We start from the raw sequence: 24985 nt of genomic DNA on the forward strand, positions 1-24985 counted from the left end.
ACAGTGTGAATGGAACTCTGCTTCAACTCTAACATAACAACAAAGAGAACATTTGGCTGCATAGTACTCAATTTCTCTAAAAGTATCAGTGCTTTTAAGTTAAATTTGTAGAAAATCTGTCTTGAAACTAAAAACAAAAGATTAACTGCAGGTAAAAAGTGCAGCCAGCTAGAGGTCACTATTAGTGGCAAAGCTTCCTGGCACTTCCTGATGATGTCCAAGCTTGTTCACCCCTTCCTGCACATTTCTATTGGTCAGTGGGGCCACCCATCAAAGTGATGGGCCAATAGTAGTGTGGAAGGAGTGAATGCTCTACAGCAGTCCAACATACTCCCTTGCCTCAGTCACAAATACAATTCTGCAACAGCAACACTTGCATGTCTTTTGCTGATTGTAGAGCTATAGCTGTGACTAAGACAGTAGGACGCATCTGAATGATTAAAAAAGCTATGTTCCAGAAAGGGATTTTTATACTAACAATGGGGCTTAAAAACACGCCATAAGTAAGACACTTAAAATGTACAATTTTGTTAGACCCTTAATGTGTGTACATACATTTTTGGATGTAAAATATATTGTACATTCTGTATATACAGTGAAGGAAATCACAGAGGTCAGACGTTTCCTGTAGTTGGCCACCAGGTTTGCACACATTTCAGGAGGGATTTTGGCCCACTCCTCTTGGCAGATCCTCTCCCAGTCATTAAGGTTTGGTGGCTGACGTTTGGCAACTCAAACTTTCAGCTCCCTCTACAGATTTTCAATCGGATTAAGGTCTGGAGACTGGCTAGGCCACTCCAGGACCTTAATGTGCTTCTTCTTGAGCCACTCCTTTGTTGCCTTGGCCATGTGTTTTGGGTCATTGTCATGCTGGAACACCCATCCACAATCCATTTTCAATGCCCTGGCTGAGGGAAGAAGGTTCTCACCCAAGATTTGATGGTACATTGCCCTGTCCATCGTCCCTTTGATGCGGTGCAGTTGTCCTATCCCCTTAGTAGAAAAACACCCACAAAGCAGAAAGTTTCCACCGCCATGTTTGACAGTTGGGATGGTGTTCTTGGGGTCATAGGCAGCATTCCTCCTCCTCCAAACACGGCGAGTTGAGTTGATGACAAATAGCTCGATTCTGGTCTCATCTGACCACAACACTTTCAATCAGTCCTCCTCTGCTCTGTTCAGTGGCAAACTTCAGGACGGGCCTAGACATGTGCTTTCTTGAGCAGAGGGACCTTGTGGGCATTGCAGCATTTCAATCCTTGTCAGCGTAGTGCGTTACCAATTGTTTTCTTGGTGACTGTGGTCCCAGCTGCCAGGAGATAATTGACAATTATAATTGTAGTTCTGGGATAATTCCTCACTGTTCTCATGATCATTGACACTCCACAAGGCGAGATCTTGCATGGTGCATGTTGGATTTTTAGACACATATAATACTTCTTCTAGTGTCTTGAGGCGATTATGAATGAAAGAGCCATTGAAATAAAAAATGAAGTGTGATTTTATTCTATCACACAATGGTGTAAAATAGACAATGTAAAGCGTATTATGAACAGTTCCAGGTAGATAAAACTACTGTAAAAATGACAAGCAAACGTTTAAAACAAAGTCACCATGGCTGTCCTTGCCATGTGCGATTCTCATGTCCTTGTCCAACACAGAGTCCGAGAGAGAAGACGGAAGTGACGTTAATGATGATCTCTTGTCTTGCAGCACCTGTTCCAGCATCTCAGAAAGTTCTTATGAACAGCCATGTGTGTGTGTGTTATGTATGAAAGAGTGTCGTGTAGCGTGTGAGTGAGAGTCTTCTTGTCCGATGTCTCATGGTCTTTTATGAGGTAAATGTACGTCATAGCTAGTGATCTTAATACCTTCTATGGAAATTATTACTGCTTAGCAAAGCCATTTCATATAAGGAAGGGATGCTATACATATGATGTTTGATGGACAGGAACATATGTATGCTGATGTAAATAATATTATAAGCTAATGACGTAACCCTCAGCTATATATTTAAAGAATATTATAGCTTAAGAACATATCAATGTATAATCACTAAACTATATATGTATCAATGTTAGAAACGTATACTAAATACACACAGATACTATTAAAATACATAATGTAATGAGTCCTCCTAATAACCTTGACATAACTACCAGATACTTTATGCCTAAATATAGTATATTCAACCTTCAGCTGGTATATACTATCTCAGCTTAACTTGTATATCTTTTGGTCCCAGCTATAATTGAAGAATAGTAAATACTACCATTTGTCAAAGACCATTCACACATATTAATATTAATTATGACTAATCATAAAAACCAAATATTTTGCAAGCTTGCCATCAATATAAGTGCCGAATTATAATTTAGATTTAACAGTGCAGCAGACCTAGGGAGACTGACAGTTGTTTTGTGTTTCTTCCATTTGCGAATGATTGCACCAACTTTTGGCACCTTCTCACCAAGCTGCTTAGCGATAGTTTGGAAGCCCAGTCCAGCCTTGTGTAGGTCTACAATCTCGTCCCTGACATCCTTGGACAGCTCTTTGGTCTTTGCCATGGTGGAGAGTTTGGAATCTGATTGTTTGATTGCTCCTGTGGACAGATGTCTTTTATACAGGTAACAAAATGAGATTAGCAGCACTCCCTGAGACTGCTTCTAATCTCAGCTTGTTACCTGTATGAAAGACACCTGGTAGCCAGAAATCCTGCTGAATGATGGGGAATCAAATACTTATTTCCCTCATGAACATGCAAATCAGTGCATAATCTGTTAGACATGCATTTCTTTAGAATTTTTAGTTGTTATTCTGTCTCTCAGTGTTACAATACACCTACCATTCGATTTTTAGACTGATCATTTCTTTGCGAGTGGGCAAACATTCAAAATCAGCAGGGGATCAAATACTTATTTGCTTCACTGTAACTGTATTCTATTTTATATGGATATGCCTATGTATTGCACACTGCACTCATTGTGCACACAGCACTAATGTTTTGAAGATGTATTTGCATTCTTTTGAGCCCTGATTAGAATTCAGCCTGCCTATGTTACGCCCCTTGTTACCATAAAAAGTACAATTGTAATATTAATGTCATACCTACAAAATCATGTGCATGAAAAAAACTTAATTTGCACCAAATAAACAGAAAATAGTTATTTGAAAAGATGCAGAGTGCATCTTTTTGTGTCAGTCCCCTACAGCAGTAATCATGAATAATTTGGAACCACTAATGAATATGAGGATAGGAGTTGCCCATCTATAAAGTTTGGGCTTTACACCCCAGTCATATCAAACCCGATTTTGAAATCGTTTGACTTACAGTGAAGTCGCACAATTTCACAATTGGGTGACCTGCCGATTTCCTTGCAATTTGCAATTTGACACAAATGTCTATGCAAATCGCAACAAAAGTAGTACATGCACTTCTTTTGAAATCGGTGCGGCTCTGACCAAGTCGGAACTGCACCGATATGACTGCTCTAATAGCTGACAATAGGGTTCGACTCGGCATATGATTTGCAAGTTGCCTGGCATGCAAATCGCATGCCAAATCGCACCTGTGACCAGGGGCTTAGGTGTATTGCTGTATACCCTTAGGGGTTGATTTACTAAAGCTGCAGACTGCAAAATTTGGTGCAGTTCTGCATAGAAACTAATCAGCTTCCACGTTTTTCTCATTAAAGCCTAAATGAACAAGCTGAAGTTAGAAGCTGATTGGCTACCATACACAGCTGCACCAGATTTTGCACTCTCCAGTTTTATTAAATCAACCCCTTATGTAGACCATACATGGGTCAGATTCTGAACAAATTTTCTTTAGAAAATTTTGTGCGTTTTGTAATCCAATGGTGCCACTATTGATTTTGAAATTTGACCAACCAAGCCTTCAATTTCACCTCATGTTGCTATAGAAAATAATTTTCGTGACTGGGAATCTTCTTTTCTTTCCAAGTCACAGCTCATGCGCATTTCACCCATGATTGGTTAGAAATTAGTTTCTTTTTCAAAATAAATTCAAACATGCCAGATCACTCAAATTCGATGGCCGCACAAAAATAGGCCAATGCTGCGGGCCACTAATGGCGCGAAATTTGAACACAAATTCTTAGTTTTGATTTTCGAAAAGAAATTTGTTCGGCACTCGAGCCATGTATGGCCTGCATTAGTGTCTGTGAAACAGGCCAAGCAGGGTCAAAATCAGTTATCTGGATTGTTGTATTGCCAAGAGTGGGCTGAAAAGAGGCAAGTATCATTTATATTTTTACAAAGGTTAGTCAACATGGGTGTTGGGGGGAACATTTTTAAGACTAGTTAGGTGTAGACTGGAATTGTACTTTAAGTGACAGCCCCTGTCATGCTTTCCCATTTGTATCCTAGTTGGGAGATTTCCCATCACCTTCTGTCCAGTAGACAAAAAAAAGGAGAGGAAAACTCTTTAAAGCGATTCTAAATGTTTTTTTTTTTTTGTAAAATAACAAACATGCTATACTTACCTACTGTGTGCAGTGGTTTTGCACAGAGCAGACTGAATCCTCCTCTTCCTGGGTCCACCGCAGGCTCTCCTGGCTCCTCCCATCTGTTGGGTGTCCCCCACAGCAAGCAGCTTGCTATGGGGGCACCCGTTGCTCCGTGTGTCCATTCACACATGTAGCCGTGGCTTGGCCCCATCCCCTCTCCTCATTGGCTCACTTGCTGTGATTGACAGCAGCAGGAGTCAATGGCTCACACTTACGGTCTCAACCAATGAGGAGGGAGAGACTCAGGACAGCCGAGGCTGGCATTCACATCGCCGGATCACGATGAGGAAGTATTGAGGGGGCTGGGGCCACTGCTGCACACAGAAGTGGTTGTAAAGGCTGAAGGTTTTTTACCTTCATGCATTCTGTGCATGAAGGTAAAAAACCTTCAGCCTTCACAACCACTTTAAAGCAAGGAAAAAGCTCTTCTCAGACAGCTGTCATCAGAATTGGTATCTCTATTGAAAGATTTCCCCCATTCTCTTGTTCCGGGTACAACAGTAACATTTTGGATTTCCCATCACATTCTGTCTGAGACAATGGTCACCAGGATAAACTGAGCAGTTGAATCTCTTCAACAAGGACACAGACAGCATTAAAAATCTGACAAAGTTCTATATTCTATTCAAAATCAAATATAAAAGTTTTGGGTTTTAATAAAATAAACTTTTAAAACAGATATTATTAAAGAGCCATTTCTGAGAGAGCTGTGCATGAAGGTAAGCAGCGTAATCCTCCACACTCTGCCTGATACCTTGAAGAACATAGGACACAGTACACCTGCCCTCACTGTTCACAAGACCCCAAAAAAGGCCCCAGGTGCACTACCTGGATTAGAGGAGGGAACCAGTGACCAGACCCCACTACAGTTTACCCGTTCCAAGGCATTTAGGAGGGATATCTTTATTACCCGTATTTGCAGAGGAGAGGATCCTGCTCCAGGCTGTACCATCAAGGGAACCCCTGCTCCTGGTTTATCTGATCTTTGCGCAATAAGATTGTGCTTCCAGTGAGTGGGCAATCTTTCCATATCTACTTTGATCGCACATCACCGGATTTCCAGATTTATGCACACGGGGAGTTATATAGAATCGGTCCATCGTTTACCAGTGGGAATAACTACCACCATCTGATTGGCTATATTCTGGACACTATATTGCATATTGAATTTTGAATTTTATAGTCACTTATGTATTATATTGGCAATTATTCGTTTAGTGCTGCACTATGTTTATGATTTGTTTTTTTTAGATATTATTCTCCGATATGTGCTAATGTTCTTCCTCAGCATTAATTGGTTCATTCTATAAAACACAGAAAAGGTAAAGGAAGTGTGGATGGATGATATGAATGTCAGTCTGTAGTGCCATGGAGTAAGTAAGTAACCATTTCTGCTACTAAATGGATACAATAAGCACATTTACCTGATGGTGTTTTGATTTCGGGCACATTGCACACAGGAATTCCTTAGACAGCGGAAGCATTCAGCACACAAATCAAGCCAACACTCCAGAGAAGAGTCAGATGTTGCACTTTTAGCCTGGATTTCACACAAAGCTCTAGACAGAATCTTTAAGAGCACTGTGAAGATCTTTTCATCAGCTTTCTCTCTGGAAGAAAAAAGAAAAAAGTGTACATTCCAAGATGTGATTAAAGTGGTTCTAAAAGCTAGTTCCCTGCATTAGGGGGAAAAAGTACATATTACTTGTGGTGTCCTTCCCCCAACTAATTACTTATCTGTCTACTTTACTGATTCAGCGCTCTGCTAGTCTGCAGCAGTGTTGCTCCCTCTCCCTGGTCTCATGGGAGACTATGAGAGCAGTGGAAGTCATAGGCTCCTGCTGCTGTCAGTCAAATCAGGTAGGGAGAAAGTGGGGGCTGAGCCACGGTGTGTGTCTCTATCTACAAACACGGCCCAGGAGCAGGAGGAGCGCGCACACACACAAGGGTTCCCTCTCAGCACATGGCGTCGAGGAGAGGAGGAGCAGGCAGTTCCAGCGAGGGACTCCAAAAGAGGAGGCAAGAGACCACTCTGTGCAATACCATTGCACAAGGCAGGCAAGTATCCCATCTTTTTTGTTGTAATTTTAAAAAACAGTTTGCCTTTAGAATGACTTGAATCTACATATAGCGTATTTTTCCTTCCCTAGATGCTCCATTATAAACATGAGAATTACATTTTTAAATCAAACCTTTCTGCTTTAATTACATGCCTTATCACATGACTATGTGACATCATCACTGGGTCTATGTGCTTCTCTATGCATTGCTTGTGGGAGAGGCTGCCAAAAGTGCTGTACATAGCTTCCTGAAAACATCACAGCACTCCTTTGGAGGATGGGTAGGGATTTTTTCATGTACAAGACAAAAAGTCTTCAATCCTCCAATATAATCACAATCATAAGCCAGAAACCTGCTCTCAAAAGAAAAAGGTCATATAACACCCGAGGACACTAGCAAAAAACTAAGGATTGCTGGGAGTGGGATGGAATATAACCTTGCTTGGCAATATCCTCACCTGAAGGTGGCAGCATATAACCAATGATCAAGATATAAAAGAGCCTGTCTCCAGCATTGTAGGATTAAGAAAACCGGTTCCCCCAAGCTGGCAAAAAGTCTGTTCAGATAACCTAAAGTGAACGTATAGCCAAACCTTTTATTTTGATTTTGGATAGAGTAACAGAGTAAAACGCCTGCCAGTTTGTTTTTTACGGTTTTTGTAACATTATTAATATATATATGATTTATATAGCGCCAACAGTTTACGCAGCGATTTACACGAAGGTAGACATTACAGTTACAATACAATTTGGTACAAGAGGAAACAGAGGGCCCTGCTCATTAGAGCTCACAATTAGGGAAATTTATCTTTACTTCCTGTCCTAGAAACACAACAGGAAGTTAAAGGAAATCTGTCAAAGTGAGGGAAACTCCCCACTTAGACACTTGTTCCCATTGGAAGATATTCCTTTACCATGTGTTTTGAGGACACCTAAAATTTTGGATTCCTCATCCTTTCTATCTCAGTCTGTGTGGGGACACGGACAGTAATAAAAACGTAAGATAGAGCCTAACTCTTCCGCATTCTAGCCAAAAAAAAAGGGTATTGCCCAAAGATACGCCTATACACTAACGGAGACGCAACTGAGACGCAAGCCTATTAGGTCTGGGCCACCTCCCTCTGCCTAGATATCAGTTTTAAGAGAAGATGCTTATTTTCCTACCAGTATGTTTTTAGACCTGGGAAGTAGCCACAGTATCCAGAGGAAAGCCACACAAACACTGGCTGGGATATTAAACAAATTTCATACTGATCATGTCCCTGGTGGCAACTGGACACAGAACCCCAGCACTGCAAAGTCTCAGTAATAACCACTGACCCAAAATGCTGCTTTTAATATGAATGTAGTTAATGGATCCACTTTAAAAACCATTCCAAGCAATGGTAGACACTGTAATGCAGAAAGTATGCAGCGTTGGGCAGTCTAGCTACAAAACAACCACATGATCATCTAGACAGGATCGTATATGGTGAACGAAGATGAATAAAGCACATGGTACAGCTTAATTCCTATTTACAGAATGGCTGTTGTAAAAATACATTCAGAAATCGGAAAAGTAAGGTCATGGGTTTTTTTCCCACCTGAGCCACGAGCCCAAAATCCCACACTTTGGAAGCACTTTTGTTCCTCTCTGAGCTGAAACACTCCGTTGAAGGCATTAGTGGTTTGCCACTGCCCAGCACGCAACACTCAATTATTTCAAATTAGTAAAGCAGGAGAGGGAAACTTTGCCCAATGAAAAGTATATAAAAATAAACAGCAGCTACTAGGCAGTAAAGGCTAATTGCTTCTCAAGTGATGCCAAAAATACTGACAGATCAAAGTTTGTTTTATAAAAAGCTTACTGCTAAAACAGCATGGAGCCACCAAACTGGTGATCTGGTACCACATTAACGTATTTTGTTATTTTTCTTAATAGGGCAACCTGGTGCTTTGTGGTTAACGCACTAGCCTTGCAGCACTAAGGATCTGGGTTTAACCCCCACTAGGGACACTGCCCCTATGCAATTAATTCCTCCTGGGTTTGCATTGCTTTTCTCCAAAGCAAAAAAAAGGAAACGCTGTCATAAGTGAAATATAGCTGAGCAAAAAAATGCAAGCATCAAGCTGTAGGGATCAACCCAGATATTTATTTGTCACAACAAAACGTATCTATGAAGATTTGACGGTCAATGCACTTCAGGGGTTATGAACAAATTCTCCCTCATGAGGGCTACAATAGAGCAAACGTTTTTATAGCAGTTATTTTAATTTCACAAATGTATCACTTTATGCATTCCTCAAAGATTATTAAAATACATTAAGGGTCCATGCATACAGGGGATAAAAAAATGCTGCTTATATAGGTGGTTTTTTTCTTCAGTCTGTAAAAACAGCTCTATGTTACACGTGTCCATGCATTTTCAGGCTGAAAAAAACCAAAACCCATCACAATGCATTCTTGAGAGAAAATTTCAGGCAGAAAAAAAAAATGCTTGACGTTCATAAAAAACACACATAAACACAGCATTTAGGAGTGTTTAGCGGTTTCAAGTGTACATTGAAAAATGAGCAGAGGGGAATGGTTTGGGGGAAAAAATGCAGTCTGGATGCGTTTCTGTATGCGTGTTTTTGATGCATTCCGGTGAGTTTGTGATGCATTTTTTCCCCTCTCTTTTTCTTCAAACTTAAATACGGACATGTGCGTTCCAGTGCATAAAAAATGCAGCATGTTTTACTTCTTTTTTCTGGAACGCACTGGAAATTACCGCACTGGTGTGAACTAGGACATTGGAAACCATGTAACCTACTATCAATGCGTTTTTTAATGCAGAAAAAAAAATACACTGGACTGCATGTGGTGTGAACTGGCCCATAAACTCTTGTGCAATACGAGTCACTATGAGAATTTTTTCTGCCAGAGGTTTTGGCATTTTTTTCTGCCCCTAGTGTGCATAGACTCTAAAGAAGTATAGCCAAAGCTCTTTTGGATATACTTCTCCTGTGAGTCACAGGGTTGCCCATAGTTTTGCACTCCTGTGACCCAGATTCAGCCATCAGCAGGCTAAATCCGGCTGTCGGCTGATGTCACAGAGCCAGTCCAAGCTCTGCAAGGATCCTGATAATAATGTCAGAATCAACCCATACGTATGGACCAGCAGCTGAATCAGGCTCTCAGCACACCAATGAGAGCCTAAACAAGCCACTCATGGCCCCCTCCACAGTTTCACAGCTCAGTCATCTGTCAGTCCTGGCAGAGCTCTCTCTGCTCACTGAAGACCAAGAACTGAGCGATCAGCAGTCTTTGATCATTCAGTTCTCAGCGTAGAGGCGGCAGGAGACAGCTGCAGCATAAATTCGATGCTGCAGCCATCTAGGTAAGTATAAATTTATGTTTTTTTCGATTTCCACGCTTCTCTTTTAAGGACAAGGGTATTATTTCAATTAGCTATATTATAAATGCATATATTGTACACAATACTGCATACTTATGCATCTATCATGGTTATTTAAAGCTAAAGTTTAACTAAAATGTTTTTTTCTATACAACTTTAGTGATCTTGTAATTAAATATTGAATTAAATATTAACTCCCACACTGTATGCTCAATTTAAACTGCCCAGGATTGTGAAAAGTTTACTTTAAAAAGGATAAGTTCACCTTTTAACAAAAAATAATAAATGCACATTTTTTTTCAGCTAAAAAATGTGCATTTATTATTTTTTGGTTCTGGAGCCTGTAAAGCATTGCACCACCGATCCGCAGATCACTGATGCCATCATGCTGGTCTTTCGCAGACCTGTCAGTGTATCTGTGTGCCCACACTCCTCGTACGGGCAAGCAGATACTTACTGATAGGAAGACTTCATGAACTACCATGGCGCTCCACAGTGCGGTGGTAGTTCATTGACAACTACAAGCCAACAGCCGCTAAGGCTGTCGGACCTTGTAGTGTTCTCATTCACAGAATACTGTGAATGAGCGACGCGGGTGGAGCCCCGCACGGCCACGGTTTCAAAAAATTTAACAGCTAGCAAGGGGGGAGAAGATCCCCCCGCTAGCGGTCAAAGCAGGGGATCAGGGGGTGCAGAGGCCGGTCTTTTTGTAACATGGTACACCCTAAATATGGGTGTAACATGTAATATGCTACAAAAGGTGAATTTACCCTTTAAAGTAATTCTAAAGGCTCAAGGCATTCAAAAAACTTCCAGTTACAACTCTCCCCTCCCAGTCCACCCCACCCCCCCCACCAATACTTACCTGAAACCCATCTCAATCCAGTGACATGCATGAGACCAGCAGCTCTTTGGGGTCTCTCACTACTCACTGGCTCACACAGCAGCGGGAGCCATTGGCTCCTGCTGCTGTCAATCATAGCCAGTAAGCCAATCAGGATAGTGGGGGCAGGGCGAGCCACGCTTCATGTGTGAATGGACACACAGAGCGTGGCTCACGAGTGAGCCTGCTTAAGTGCACCAAAAAGAAAAAGGATAGGGGTGCTCTGTGCAAAACCACTGCACAGAGCAGGTAAGTATAACATTTGGGTTTTTTTAATCACTTTAAGTGGTTTTGAATCTTGACATGTAGTAATAAACTTAAAGAGACCCTGTCATGTCCCTAAAGAATTTAAACCATCAGGTCCTTGGAAGAGAAGAAGCATTAGGCCTCATGCACCCTGGGCTCTTTTGAATGCCTTTACCCTACCAGGAGAAATGTAGTGTTAAAAATGCCCCTAAAGCCACATTTTTAAAAAACATTTAGGCTAATTCAGGATCTCAAGCATTTGGGTGTTCATTCATTTCATCAGCCAGAATATTATTTCTGCCCAGGAGCTCCTCTCCTGAACATGATTTTGGTGCATTACGATTTCTGCTCCTAAATGCACCTTCCTGCAATGCCTATGTATGCATGGACATACAGTAGGTTAACATAGAAGGGTATTTAGAGGCAGAAAAAAAAAAAAAGAAGTCTCACACATGTGGTAGTGCCATACTCGGGAGCAGAATGCGTTTTGGATGCAATTCTGAGTATGCTCCTTGAAAGCCCAAAAGTGCTCCTTGAATTTTGAGCCCTTCTATGTGTCTAGTCTCAAATATAAAGTATATGCCATAGCTTGTAGACTCTATAACTTTCATAGAGACTAAATGCAGCAGGAATTAGAGCTGACGATCAGCTCTCGTAAAATAAATCCAAGTGGCTAACTAGCCACCGGATTGCTTTTACAAGCAGCGGGAGGGGACATCCCTCCTTCCGCGGGCTGTCCTGTTGCACCAGGACACCCGATCGCCCATCTGGTGCTTCCACTCTGATATAGGAAACAGGAAGCGATGAGCATATATCACTTTCAGTTTCCCCAGATGTTGTGTGATCAAGTGCTTTTAAGTAATAGCACTTGAGACTGCCTATTGCTGCAGGATGCTTACATTCCTTGTGACAGCAATAAAAGTGATCAAAGAAAGAAAAAAATTAAAGTGACAGTATTAAAATAATTTAGTTTTTTTAATAAAGCATACCTTTCCCCGCACAAAAAAAGCAAACGCATGTGTCGATCCTGCACACATGCAAACAGCATTCAGTCCACACATGTGATGCATCACCGAGAATGTCAGCTCATGGGCAGCAATTCTAGCACCAAACCTCCTCTGTAAATCTAAGGCGGTGAACTGTAAAAGACTTTCAAAGCGCCCCCTATGGACAGTAAAATTTATGTTGTTTGAGTGAGCTTATGCGTGAGCAATTTTAAAGCATGACATGTTTGGTATCTATTTACTCAGACCAACGTCATCTTTTATATTTTACCAAAAAATTGGATTTAGTATTGTATTTTTTTTCCCATTACAATTCAAAAAAAGTGTATTTTTCCCCTAAAAATTTGTTTGAAAAACTTCTACGCATATACTGTGTTAAAAAAAAATGCAAAACCCACCAATTTATTCTCCAAATAGACAAACACACACACACACTCTATATTGCCAAAAGTATTGTGACACCCCTCCAAATCATTTAAGGTGTTTCAGTCACCTCCATGGCCTCAGGTATATAAAATCAAGCACCTAGGCATGCAGACTGCTTCTACATTTGTGAAAGAATGGGTCGCTCTCAGGAGCTCAGTGAACTGAAGCTTGGTACCGCGATAGGTTGCCACCTGTGCAATAAGTCCATCTGTGAAATTTCCTTGCAACTCAATATTCTACGGTAAGCGGTTAGTGGTATTATAACAAAGTAGAAGCAACTGGGAACAACAGCAATTCAGCCACAAAAAATTACAGAACGGGGTAGGCCACGTAAAAGAGCTGGGTCAGCCCATGCTGATGCGCACAGAAGTCGCCAACTGTCTGCAGAGTCAATAGCTAAAGACCTCCAAACTGCATGTGGCCTTCAGAACAGCACAGCAGTGTGCAGAGAGCTTCATGGGATGGGTTGCCATTGCCGTGCAGCTGCATCCAAGCCTTACATTACCAAGTGCAATGCAAAGCGTCAGATGCAGTGGTGTAAGGCATGCCACCACAGGACTCTAGAGCAATGGAGATGTGCTTTCTGGAGTGACGAATCACGCTCCTATGTCTGGCAATCCGATGGATGTGCCTGGGTTTGGCGGTTGCCAGGAGAACGGTACTTGTCCGACACCAGTGCTTGACCTCACAAATGCGCTTCTGGAAGAATGGTCAAACATTCCCATAGACTATTATTATTTCAGGTACTTATATAGTGCCGTCAATTCCCGCAGCGGTTTACATATATATTGTACATTCACATCAGTCCCTAACCCGGGGCGTACAATCTAAGGTCCCTAACTCACATTCATACATACACATACTAGGGCCAATTTAGACAAGATTCAATTACCCTACCAGCATGGCTTTAGAGTATGGGAGGAAACCCACGCAGGCACAGGGAGAACATGCAAACTCCAGGCAGGTGGTGCCGTGGTTGGCATTCAAACTACTTCTGCCAGACGGAAGTGCTAACCATTTAGCCACTGTGCTGCCCACAGTCCTAGACACACTCCTAAACCTTGTGGACAGCCTTCCCAGAAGAGTTTATTTATTTCAGGTACTTATATAGCACCGACCATTTACGCAGCGCTTTACACACACACACATATTGTACATTCACATCAGTCCCTAACCCTCAAGGGACGTACAATCTAAGGTCCATAACTCACATTCATACATACACATCCTAGGGACAATTTAGACAGGAGCCAATTAACCTACCAGCATGTCTTTGGAGTGTGGGAGGAAACCGGAGTACCCAGAGGAAACCCACACAGGCACAGGGAGAACATGCAAACTCCAGGCAGGTGGTGCCATGGCTGGGATTCGAACCGACGACCCTAGTACTGTGACGAACGCGGCGTCAGACCCCTGACCTTCTCACCAAACTCATGACCAAAGGACCAGCCAATCTAAAACCACGATGTCATGTGCGTAACAATGCCATGCCCAGCTGCACCCTGCACAACGATTTTCCAGCTAATTGGACCACAATCGATGTACCGGCAGCCTGGGAGCGATTGTTACTGGATCAGGTTAATTACGCAATTAACCCTTCACACTGCCACCACCTCCTTTTTGCACAGAGAAAGAGAAAACTTGGCTATATCAGCTACAACACTATAATGGTTGAGATAATCGTCTGTATAGCACAGTCACCGCAGACCGGTTATACAGAGGGTTAAACAATCACAGCAGCGCTTTTTTAGAGGCAGGAATTCGTAAGTTGCAATAAAGAGCTATAGAAACAGTTCAACACTTTCAGAAGGAAAGATTTATTACTAAAAGGTCAAAAGGGTGCAATAAAAATATTTACAGAAAAAAGATGTAATATATATATATACACATACATACATATACACACACATACATACATACAGAGAACAACAGCACAGCAAAGAGGTAACAGAAAGGAAGTTAAAGGGTTAAAGTACTCAAGTTTCAAAGCAAAAGGGCACGTCTCCCAGGTTTGTTCTGATGTTAAAAGGAAGAATTCTTCCCTGCTGAACAAAAGATACCCACAACATGATGCTGCCACCACTATGTTTCAAGGTGAGAATGGTGTGTTCATGGTGGTGTGCAGTGTTAGTTTTCCACCTCATTAGCATTTTGCTTTTAGGCCAAAATTTTTAATTTTGGTGTCATCAGACCAGAGCACCTTCTTCCACATGTTTTCTGTGTCCTCCGTATGGCTTCTCACAAACTGCAAATGGGACTTCTTATGGATTTTTTTCAACAATGGTTTTCTTCTTGCCACTCTTCCATAAAGGCCTGATTGGAGTCAAGGTTGGCTTACTCCTGGTTCCAATTAGCTCTGGGAGAAGTCATTAAGCTAGGGCCTCACATACTTTTTCCTCCCTGCACTGTGAATGTTTACATGTTATGTGCAATTAAACCATGGAAACATCTAATGTTTGTGTAGCATTATGTTCAGCAGACTGTGTTCTTCTATTGTTGTGACTTAGATGACGTTCAGAGCACATTTTATGCCCAATTCATGCAAAACTCCACGTAATCCCAAGGGGTTCACATATTTTTTCTTGCAACTGTATCAACCTATAGAGTAAGGAGGGTACACAGCAACATATGTAATCCATATAATTAGCAGATATCTTAATACCTTATTTCAGCCAATATATACATGTCTGCAGATATAAAGTCAAATTAAAAATCCCACAGAAAGAAAAAAACTGTCATGGGATGACCAGCACCTGTGATGAGTCACATATATAGAGGAGGCAGGTACATTAATATTATCAGATAACAAAGGATCATCCTTGTCCCATCTGCCTAATTTCAATCCCTCCTAAAATGTAATAGACCACACAGTCGGTCTTACTAAAGACATGCAGCATGGGTACACTCATCCATGTGGCAGTAACTTGAACCACTAATGGACAAGCCCCATATATCACCATAGCCACAAAAAATTCCTCACTAGCTATAGGAAACACCAAGTTTTGCACCAGTGTGTGCAATATTCCTTGCCCCAGCAAAAATCTTTGGGGAAAATTAACCATGTGTTCCCATAGAAAAAAGTGCTCCCAAAATCAAATAAAAGAAACCCTAAATGTTTCACTCAAAGACAGAGATTCATCAGGGGTGATATAACATGAAAAGAAAAATAATAAAGAGCAACAAAAATAAAAATAATCTCCAGGTCACATGGTGAGGAAATGGCATCTATTGTTTGTTTTCTCTCTTATTTATAACTTGGCCGGCCAAAGTGGCCGCCAAATATGTGCCATAATGACATCATCACGCACGTCACTACGCAAATGATTTCATGACGCCATCATTTCCACACTGACTTCTGCACATGCACAGTGTGAAAATAGATCGCCATCTTGAGGATGAAAAGGATAAATACCAAACCCAACATCACAAAGCCGGATCACTGGATTTTAACAACTGTCAGGAGGAGAGAGAAAAAGAACAAATCCCTTATATCTGTGTGAATAGACATGTATTTTTCATAGGGAATATTACCCATTATCCCACTATTACCTCTAACCCAGGGGCGGACTGACAACTCATGGGGCCCACGGGCAACAGGGGATCATGGGGCCCCTGTGTCCTTGCCCAAACTCAAAAAAGCCTATGATAAAAGGTACCAGGGGCATCTAATGGGGCCCCGGGCAGTGCCCAAGTTTCCAAATGGTCAGTCCGTCCTTGCTCTAACCATATCTTTTTGAACAAATCAGTGATTATTCCAATGATGTATAGGGTCATCCTCTCATCGCAAACCAGTCCTTACAATTATCTAAAAAAAGGCAAAATCAAAATCGCACATCAGAAACATTAGTAACATAAAAAAGGGTAAAAAAGGTAAAAACTTAATTTAGCCCATAAGGTGCCCGTGAATTTACACTAAAAATCCACTTGGCCTCAAGTTTAAGAAGATTTGTCCAGATCTCCCTTTCCTGGACCAAGATTAAAGTGTTCAATAAACCAGAACTGTAATAGTTCAGCTCGACCTCCATGTTATTGCAGTATATGCCTAGCGATCGGTCTCTTTTTTGGGCAATGTCATAGACAAGCTCTAATACCCTCTAAGTGGACAGATAGTCTTCCCCACATACAATACTGGGCAGGGGCATTTCATAGCGTACACAATCCCCCTCAGTACTACAATTATAAAAAGCTCTTATTTTTATCATTTTCTCCATTCATCATATTTTCAAATTCCTTGATAGTGGGGATATAAGCACAGGCTTTGCAATGTCCGCATTTTAAGCTACCCCTATGTCTACCTGGTAGCCAGGTATGCAGAGTGGATGTTCTTGGGAGCTTATCCAGATAGCTGTGTACTAACATGTCCCTAAGATTCCTATCGCTTCTAGGTAATTACAGGGTCTTTGGGGAGAATCTGAGATAAATATTTATCTTCATGCAGAACACTGTAATATCTTTGGGGAATACTGAACATTTGGCCTGACCGATTAGAATAAGTCTGCATTCCTGATTGGTCATCTCTCCTTATTCTTTTTGGACCAAGTAGGGACTCTCTTGAGACTGCATTCACCTTTTCAGAAGATTTTCTCAGATAATATAAGTGGTAGCCTCGTCTCCTAAATCTATCCACTATCTTAAGACTCTCAGCTTGAAAGGCTCCCTCCGTTGAGCAATTCCTCTTAGCACTCATGAATTTCCCAGTGGGGTACCGCTTTTCAGTAACATTGGATATTGACTTGTCCAACGGAGTAAACTGTTGGTGGAAGTCGATTTGCGGTAGATTGTTGTATTAATATCACCGCGGTCTCCTCTAGTGATTTTGAGCTCTAAGATATGAATACTAGTGAAGTACATACTGATGATATTCTCATTCAGATGGGTTAAAAATTCACTGAACACTTCCTTTTGACCCTGCCACAAGATGAAAATATCATCAATGAAACATAACCAATAGTAAGATGTGTGAGGTATATTGTTGCAGATCATCTGTAAAAACTATGGTATGCTCCCACCACCCAAGAAACAGATTTGCATAGATCGGTGCACATGATGAACCCATGGCAGTTCCTCTGTTGTGCCTATAGATCTTTTCATCAAATAGAAAAAAAATGATGCTCTAAAATGAATTTTAGCAGTTGAAGAATGAATTGTGTATGTCTTTGAAAAATTGTTCCTCTCACCTCTAGAAAAGACTTGCACACTTTAAGTCCAAGATCCTGCCCTATATTACTATAAAGGGCCTCCACGTCTAGGCTAGGCAGCCATACACCATCATCTATTGTTATTGCTTAAGTTTATATACAAAATCCTCAATATACGATGACAAAACTAGAATACTATGGACGCAGGAAATAATCTATGTATTTGCTGGCACCTTCTGGGAGGTTCTGATTTCCCGATATTATGGGACGACCTGGAGGTTTAACAAACTGACAGCTAGTAACGCTGACACAGGGAGGGGGGGAAAAACAAGAATACAATCAGGCAGAGTATGCAACAGTGGGAACATTTTACAAAACAGGTGGAACATGTAACATGTTCCCAAAGGTGAACTCATTTAAGCTCCTCTCCTGAATGCATATTTTGGTAGGAGGGGGTAGTGGTTTTGTGGCATCCCAGTCTTAGTCTGTAGTGTTCAATATTGAGATGGCCCACCTTTTGACGTTATAAACTCAACTCTTCAAGGAAGGCTGTCTACAAGGTTTAGGAGTCTATTTAGGTGTCTATGGGAATGTTTGACCATTCTACCGAAAGCGCATTTGTGAGGTCAGGCACTGATTTCGGACAAGAAGGCCTGGCTTGCAGTCTCCACTCTAATTCATCCCAAAGATGTTCTATCGTGCTGAGTTCAGGACTCTGTGCAGGCCAGTCAAGTTCCTCCACCCCAAACTCATCACCCATGTCTTTATGGACCTTGCTTTGTGCACTAGTGCTCAGTCATATTGGAAAAGGAAGGGGCCATCCCCAAACTGTTCTCACAAAGTTGGGAGCATGAAATTGTCCAAAATATATTGGTATGTTGACGCCTTAAGAGCTCCCTTCACTGGAACTAAGGAGCCAAGCCCAAACCTCTGAAAAACAACTCCACACTTGGCACAATGCAGTCAGGAAAGTACCGTTTTCCTGGCAACCACCAAACCCAGACATGTCCATCGGATTGCCAGACAGAGAAGTGTGATTTGTCACTCCAGACAACATGTCTCCACTGCTCTAGAGTCCAGTGGCGACTTTCTTTACACCACTGCATCCGAGGCTTTGCATTGCACTTGGTGATGTAAGGCTTGGATACAGCTGCTCCACCATGGAAACCCATTCCATGAAGCTCTCTATGCACGGTTGTTGTGCTAATCTGAAGGCAACACAAAGTTTGGAAGTCTTTAGCTATTGACTCTGCAGACAGTTAACAACTTCTGTGCACTGTGCGCTGACCCTGCCCTATCATTTTTCATGGGTGAGTTGCTGTTGTTCCCAGTTGCTTCCACTTTGTTATAATACCACTAACAGTTGACCGTGGAATATTTAGTAGCAAGGAAATTTCACGGATGGACTTATTCCACGGGTGGCAACCTATCACAGTATCACACTTGAATTCACTGAGCTCCTGTAAGCGACCCATTCTTTCACAAATGTTTGAAAAAGCAGTCTGCATGCCAAGGTGCTTGATTTTATACACCTGTGGCCATGGAGGTGAGTGTAACATCTGAATCCAATGATTTGGAAGGGTGCCCCAATACTTTTGGTAAGTGTGTGTGTGTGTGTGTTTAGAGAATAAATTGGTGGGTTTTGCCTTTTTATGTAACATGGTAATGACCTCAGCAGTTTTTCAGCTGCAATTTTGTGGGGAAAAAAATATACTTTTTGAATTTTAATGAAAAAAAAAATATAATACTAAACCCAATTTTTTGGTAAAATATAAAAGATTATGTTACTCTGAGTAAATAGATACCAAACATGTCACGCTTTAAAATTGATCACGCCCGTGCAGCGGCAACAAACATAAATTGTATGTGCACATAGGCTTGCATAGAGGTGCTTTTGCAGGCTGAGCAAAATCTCTCAACTCCTGGAAAAGTGGTGATTTTTTTTAAGCTTTGTGTGCATGAGGACTGAATCTATTCCTTAGATACAGTGGAGATGCAAGTATAGCAATGAAGGGATAGGAAGTGTGCTAGTTGCCATTATGGACTACAAAACACCTCTCCCATGTTATTAAGATGAGGGTGGAGGAGGTATTCTGTAGTCCAAATCATGAGTGAGCAATCTAGTGCAGACTTAAAACATTTTTAATACAGAGGACCTCTTATAAATATGGTTCTAGTCTTATGGAACCCCTGATAAAAATTACTTCATGTACAGTTAGGCCCTCTGAGGCCCTGTTCACACCTCAATTTTTTGGGATGTGTGATTTTTCATGCGACATGCAGACACGTGCAACAAACATGGCAAAGTAGCTCATGGAGCATTTTGCAGTGTTCCAGTTTGCACATTTTTTACAGCGTGTTTTGCCATGTTTGGCGCATGTTTTAGCACAAGGCAAAAGGCGAGTTTCGCCAAGTATGACATGTTTTTCAGGCGTTCACGGATTGCGAATGGAAGCATGCATTTCTGTGCACATTCCTGAAAACATGCAGAGGTGAATGGAGCCTTACAGATATAGAAAAGGCTCATTGGATTTTAAATCAGAAATCAGACAGAATTTGCTTGTTGCTCAAGGAACCCCTAGCAACCTCTGGAGAAACTTTGGTTGAGAAAGGCTGGTCTAGGGTAACAACTATGGCTGCCACCTCATCCCTTTAAAACTGAACACACATTCATTACACAAGTTCCATGGCTGATTAAGGTGGTAATTAAACTCACTTAGTGCCTCTGAACCTGTGTAACTAATATATTTTCGGTTTTAAAGGGATAAGGTGGCAACACTAGTAACAACACTGCTCCTTCATAGATACAGTACAATGACTGTTGTCACCTAGGACAAGAAGTATGTTACTGGCAGGATCACCAGGTGAAAGTAAAGGAGAAAAAGCTTACCCCCACTTATGACGGACTATACCGGGCTAATTTCCCCACTGTTTTCCAAGATCTGACCGAGATGCAGTCCTCCTGGTCTCATTACCCACTTTCATGGTTTGGCAGAATCAATGCGATCCGTATGACCTATCTCCCTAAATTGTTGTATTTATTCCGCGTTTTACCAGTTCCTGTTCCTTTGCATATATTGCGAGTCCATCAGCGAAAACTTCTGTCCTTCATTTGGAGTTCTTCTCGACCCAGAATTAGTAAATATATTTTATTTGCGCGAAGGAGTGAAGGTGGGTTGTCTGTCCAAACCTCCAGGTTTATTACCTGGCAGCTAATATTGCCCCTCTAGCTCATATTCATGCATCTCACCATTTCCCATTGTGGGCTACTGTAGATTTGTTAGATTCCCATCCGATACCACTCTCTTCCTTACCGTGGCTTCCCTTTTCTCATCGTCCATGAACCCTTAGTCCGACTCTGAAGCTTTCGCTTCGTCTTTGGGATTCCATTAAATATTCCGCTGGCCTTATTTCTGCCCATTTACCGTTGTTACGCCTGTTACATAACCCGCTATTCCCTCCAGGTCAGGACAATCCTAGGCAATTTGCTTGGTGGCAAACACATGGTTTTTACGATGTACTTTCCCTACTATCTCCTACTCGCATACATACCTTTGAAACTCTGCGCTCTTCCTATAACATTACTTTGCGGGAACATTTTGGTTAACTTCAACTCCGTCATTTTGTTAACACACTAATACGAATGCACTCGGGACCTTACCGTTTGTCCCCCTTTGAAAGCCAGTGCAGACAAAGACCTCATGCTCCGGGTCTGATCTCTCTGGTCTACTCTGCCATTATTTCTTATAGAACCCCTCCGGTTTGTTCCTATCATCAACGTTGGCAGTCGGAACTTGGGGGGACTCTGGATCAACAGGATTGGCGGACTATGACCCAAGCATTAGCTAAATGCTCGAGGAATGTCATCATTCTTGAAAACGCCTACAAAATTCTTTATCGATGGTATTATACGCCTGTTCGTCTAGCTAATTTTATTCCCACATACTCTCCGGCTTGTTTCCAGGGGTGCCAACAATTGGGTACTATGGTTCACATTTGGTGGACTTGCCCTAAGGTTAGCAGATTGTGGATCAGGGTGTATGCCCTTCTCCGCACTATGTTACACGCAGACATTAAACCTAACCCGTATGAAGCGCTCCTATTTAAACCACTGGAGGGCCTTCTCCGCCCTGAACGGCAGCTGACATCACATTTATTTATGGCTACTATAATGACTATCACGAGGGCTTGGAAGACTCCTCTTCTCAGTTTCGAGGCTGTCCAAAATCGGATGAACTTCATAATGGTCAATGAAAAATTGACAGCTATACTGTTGGATACCCATACAAAATTCCTGCAGGTATGGCGTCCCTGGCTGGCGGAAGCCCACCCATCGAGATTCGACCAGTCCCTAATGTCGATTTGAGGATCGATTCTGTTGCGATCACCCCGGAGCCCTCGTGATTGTCTTTGTTTTTATGTTTTGGTTTTGTTCTCATTTTTTCATCGTTTGTTCCCCTCTATTCTTCTGTCCAATCTCTTCTTATGCGAATTGTAATGACTGTGATCATTGCTCTAAGTGCTACATTTGCAATACTGCCCATGCGATCCGGACTCCTTTGTGAGCCCAAGGTCTGGAATATATATGTTAATATCTGGAGGGACCTTTCCTCTGGCCTCTCCGGTTTTTAATACGCTGATATAGCAAAATTTTCAGTTGGAGTTTGCATTTTCATTGACCTCCAAATGTTTGCTCATTGTTTCCCCCTTACAGTTCTCCCCCCCCCCCTTTTTTTTTTTAAATTTTTCCCTGTCTTCCCTCACATGATACTTAAATGCTCAGATTACGCTTATGTTTATACCAGTATATTGTTCTGAAATATTTCTAAAAATGCCCTGTATGCCTCATATTTGTGTGTCAATGTATATCTTCCCCGAATGTGTGTACATTTCTGATTATTCTATAATAAAACCCTTTGTAAAAGAAAATAAAGGAGAAAAAGGCTTAGAAAAAAAAAAACCATGCAGTCAACACATCAAAAGGTACAATGTATTACATCGGTGGGAGTAAACAATGCCCCATCATTGGTATTAGGGGGAGTAATAGTGCCCCTTTGCTAGTATCCATGGAAAGAATAGTGCTGCATCAATAGTGTCAGTGGGAGGAATAGTGCCCCATCATTGGTGTCCATGGGAGGAATAGTGTCTCATCATTGGTATTAGGGGGAGGAATAGTGCCCAAACATTGGTGTCAATGGAAGGAATAGTGCCCCATCATTCGTATTAGAGGGATGAACAGTGCCTCTTTGTTGTTAACAATGTTAGGAAGAGCGCCCCGCCGTTGGCGAGAGGAAGAGCGCCCCGCCGTTGGCGTCGGCGGGAGGAAGAGCGCCCCACCACTGACGGTGGCGGGAGGAAGAGCGCCCCACCACTGACGGCGGCGGGAGGAAGAGCGCCCCACCACTGATGGCGGCGGGAGGAAGAGCGCCCCACCACTGACGTCAGCGGGAGGAGTAGCGTCCCACCATTGATGTCAGTGGGAGTAGTGCCCTATCTTTGGTATCAATGGGAGGAATAGTGTCCCTTCATTGGTGTCAGTGAGGGAACTAGTGCCCCATTGTTTGTGTCAGGAACTATGCCCCACTGTTGCTGACAGTGGGGGGAATAATGACCCAAGGGCCAGATAAAAGCAAGCAAAGGGTCCGATCCGACCCCCGGGCCACAGTTTGAAGACCACTGGTGTCAATGGAAGGAATAGTGCCCCATCATTCGTATTAGAGGGATGAACAGTGCCTCTTTGTTGTTAACAATGTTAGGAAGAGCGCCCCTCCACTGACGGCGGCGGGAGGAGCAGCGCCCCTCCACTGACGGTGGCGGGAGGAGCAGCGCCCCTCCACTGACGGCGGCGGGAGGAGCAGCGCCCCTCCACTGACGGCGGCGGGAGGAGCAGCGCCCCTCCACTGACGGCGGCGGGAGGAGCAGCGCCCCTCCACTGACGGCGGCGGGAGGAGCAGCGCCCCTCCACTGACGGCGGCGGGAGGAGCAGCGCCCTATCTTTGGTATCGATGGAAGGAATAGTGTCCCTTCACTGGTGTCAGTAATGGAACTAGTGCCCCAGTGTCAGTGTTGCTGACAGTGGGGGGAATAATGACCCAAGGGCCAGATAAAAACAAGCAAAGGGCTTTAATCTATTAAAAAGGAGGAAAAGATGTTTTGTGTTTAGTTCTACGCCTGGGGGAGGGGTAGATTAAAGTAAACCTGTTGCTTTGCTGTTTGTGAACAAAGCACACTAAAAGCACAAATGCACTCTTTGGTAGGACCAGATCTCCACAGGCCTGCAATGAATCTGAAAACTGCAGCTCCGCAGATTACACTAACCAGCAATTAATAGAATAGGCCTCGTCTACAAAGCCTCACCTGTGTTTAGCCTCCTTAAAGAGCTCGGTGATCCACCTCACCCGGTCCACACCCGGCTCTGCCCCTTCCGTACAGCTTATCTCCCATGCCTCCAGCTCTCCGCACACGACTGTCAGATGTTCCCTGGGCGCCGCCATCTTTCCCAAGAGCCCGCCCTCGCATGCTGTCATGGCAACCAAGAGCCACGCTGCGCAAACCGACGCTCTATTGGTGCTCTGCACGTGCAGGGAGGGATACGATTGGGCAGCCGCGAGCCATGACTTTCTGTGTTCTGATTGGAGGAAGGACTTGCTTGTCAAGCCGTGAGCACGTGGCTGTGTTTATGAGCTGTGACAGCAGCAGTTGGGTTGGTAGCTACAATGTGTTCCTTTGCTATGTACAGAGATCAGATGGGTGTAGTGAGGGGGCATATGTGAGTGTTTTGTGTCAGTGCGGACACTGCCTCTGATAACCAACAAGAACTTTCTGCGTCCTTCTCCCTGGAAAGATAACATCACTTACAATACTTCACCAGAATCAGGAATACTCTTCTCTTTGGGTTATGTGACCAAATGAAGCCTGTTCACACCTCCTGGTGTACAAAAAAAAAGAAAACAATGCAAGTAAAGCCACCAATGTGAGGGAGAATGGGTTAAAGTTACTGTTGTGAGCATCAATGGGGGGGGGGGGGGGTGTTAACCTTCAGTGCAATAACCACAAATGGGGGGGGGGGGGGGGCGAGCGGGACAGTTTAAAGTGGATCTCCAGGCTCCCCCCCCCAAAAAACAAATAAAAGTCAGCAGATACAAATACTGTAGCTGCTGACTTTTAGTATAAGGACACTTACCTGTCCAGGGATGTTCTCGCCCAAGTTGATTCTTCAATCAGCTTTGGTTGTGGGCACTGGCATCTTAAGGGAAAAAGACAGTCCTTGGAAATGTCCCAGAAGGCTGCAGGAGAAGGGGGGAGGGGACCCCAAACTTCTG

The 24985-nt window shown here is 42.7% G+C and overlaps 1 protein-coding gene across 1 annotated transcript in view; it reads right to left on the reverse strand.

The window, feature by feature from the left end:
• ATXN10 (ataxin 10) overlaps positions 1 to 24168 on the reverse strand; it is a 129242-nt gene extending 105074 nt beyond the window's left edge. The window contains exons 1-2 of the mRNA XM_089680763.1: positions 24021 to 24168; positions 5954 to 6139 (exon numbers count right to left, since the gene is read on the reverse strand). Of these exons, the coding sequence (XP_089536889.1) occupies positions 5954 to 6139; positions 24021 to 24157 (323 nt within the window). The 5' untranslated portion in view covers positions 24158 to 24168. The remainder of the gene's footprint in view (positions 1 to 5953; positions 6140 to 24020) is intronic.
• Between the last annotated feature and the right edge of the window lie 817 nt (positions 24169 to 24985).

Source organism: Staurois parvus, unplaced genomic scaffold (genome assembly GCF_062004578.1).
Source record: "Staurois parvus isolate SC_StPar_1 unplaced genomic scaffold, SC_StPar_1.0 ptg000249l, whole genome shotgun sequence".
NCBI lineage: Eukaryota > Metazoa > Chordata > Amphibia > Anura > Ranidae > Staurois > Staurois parvus.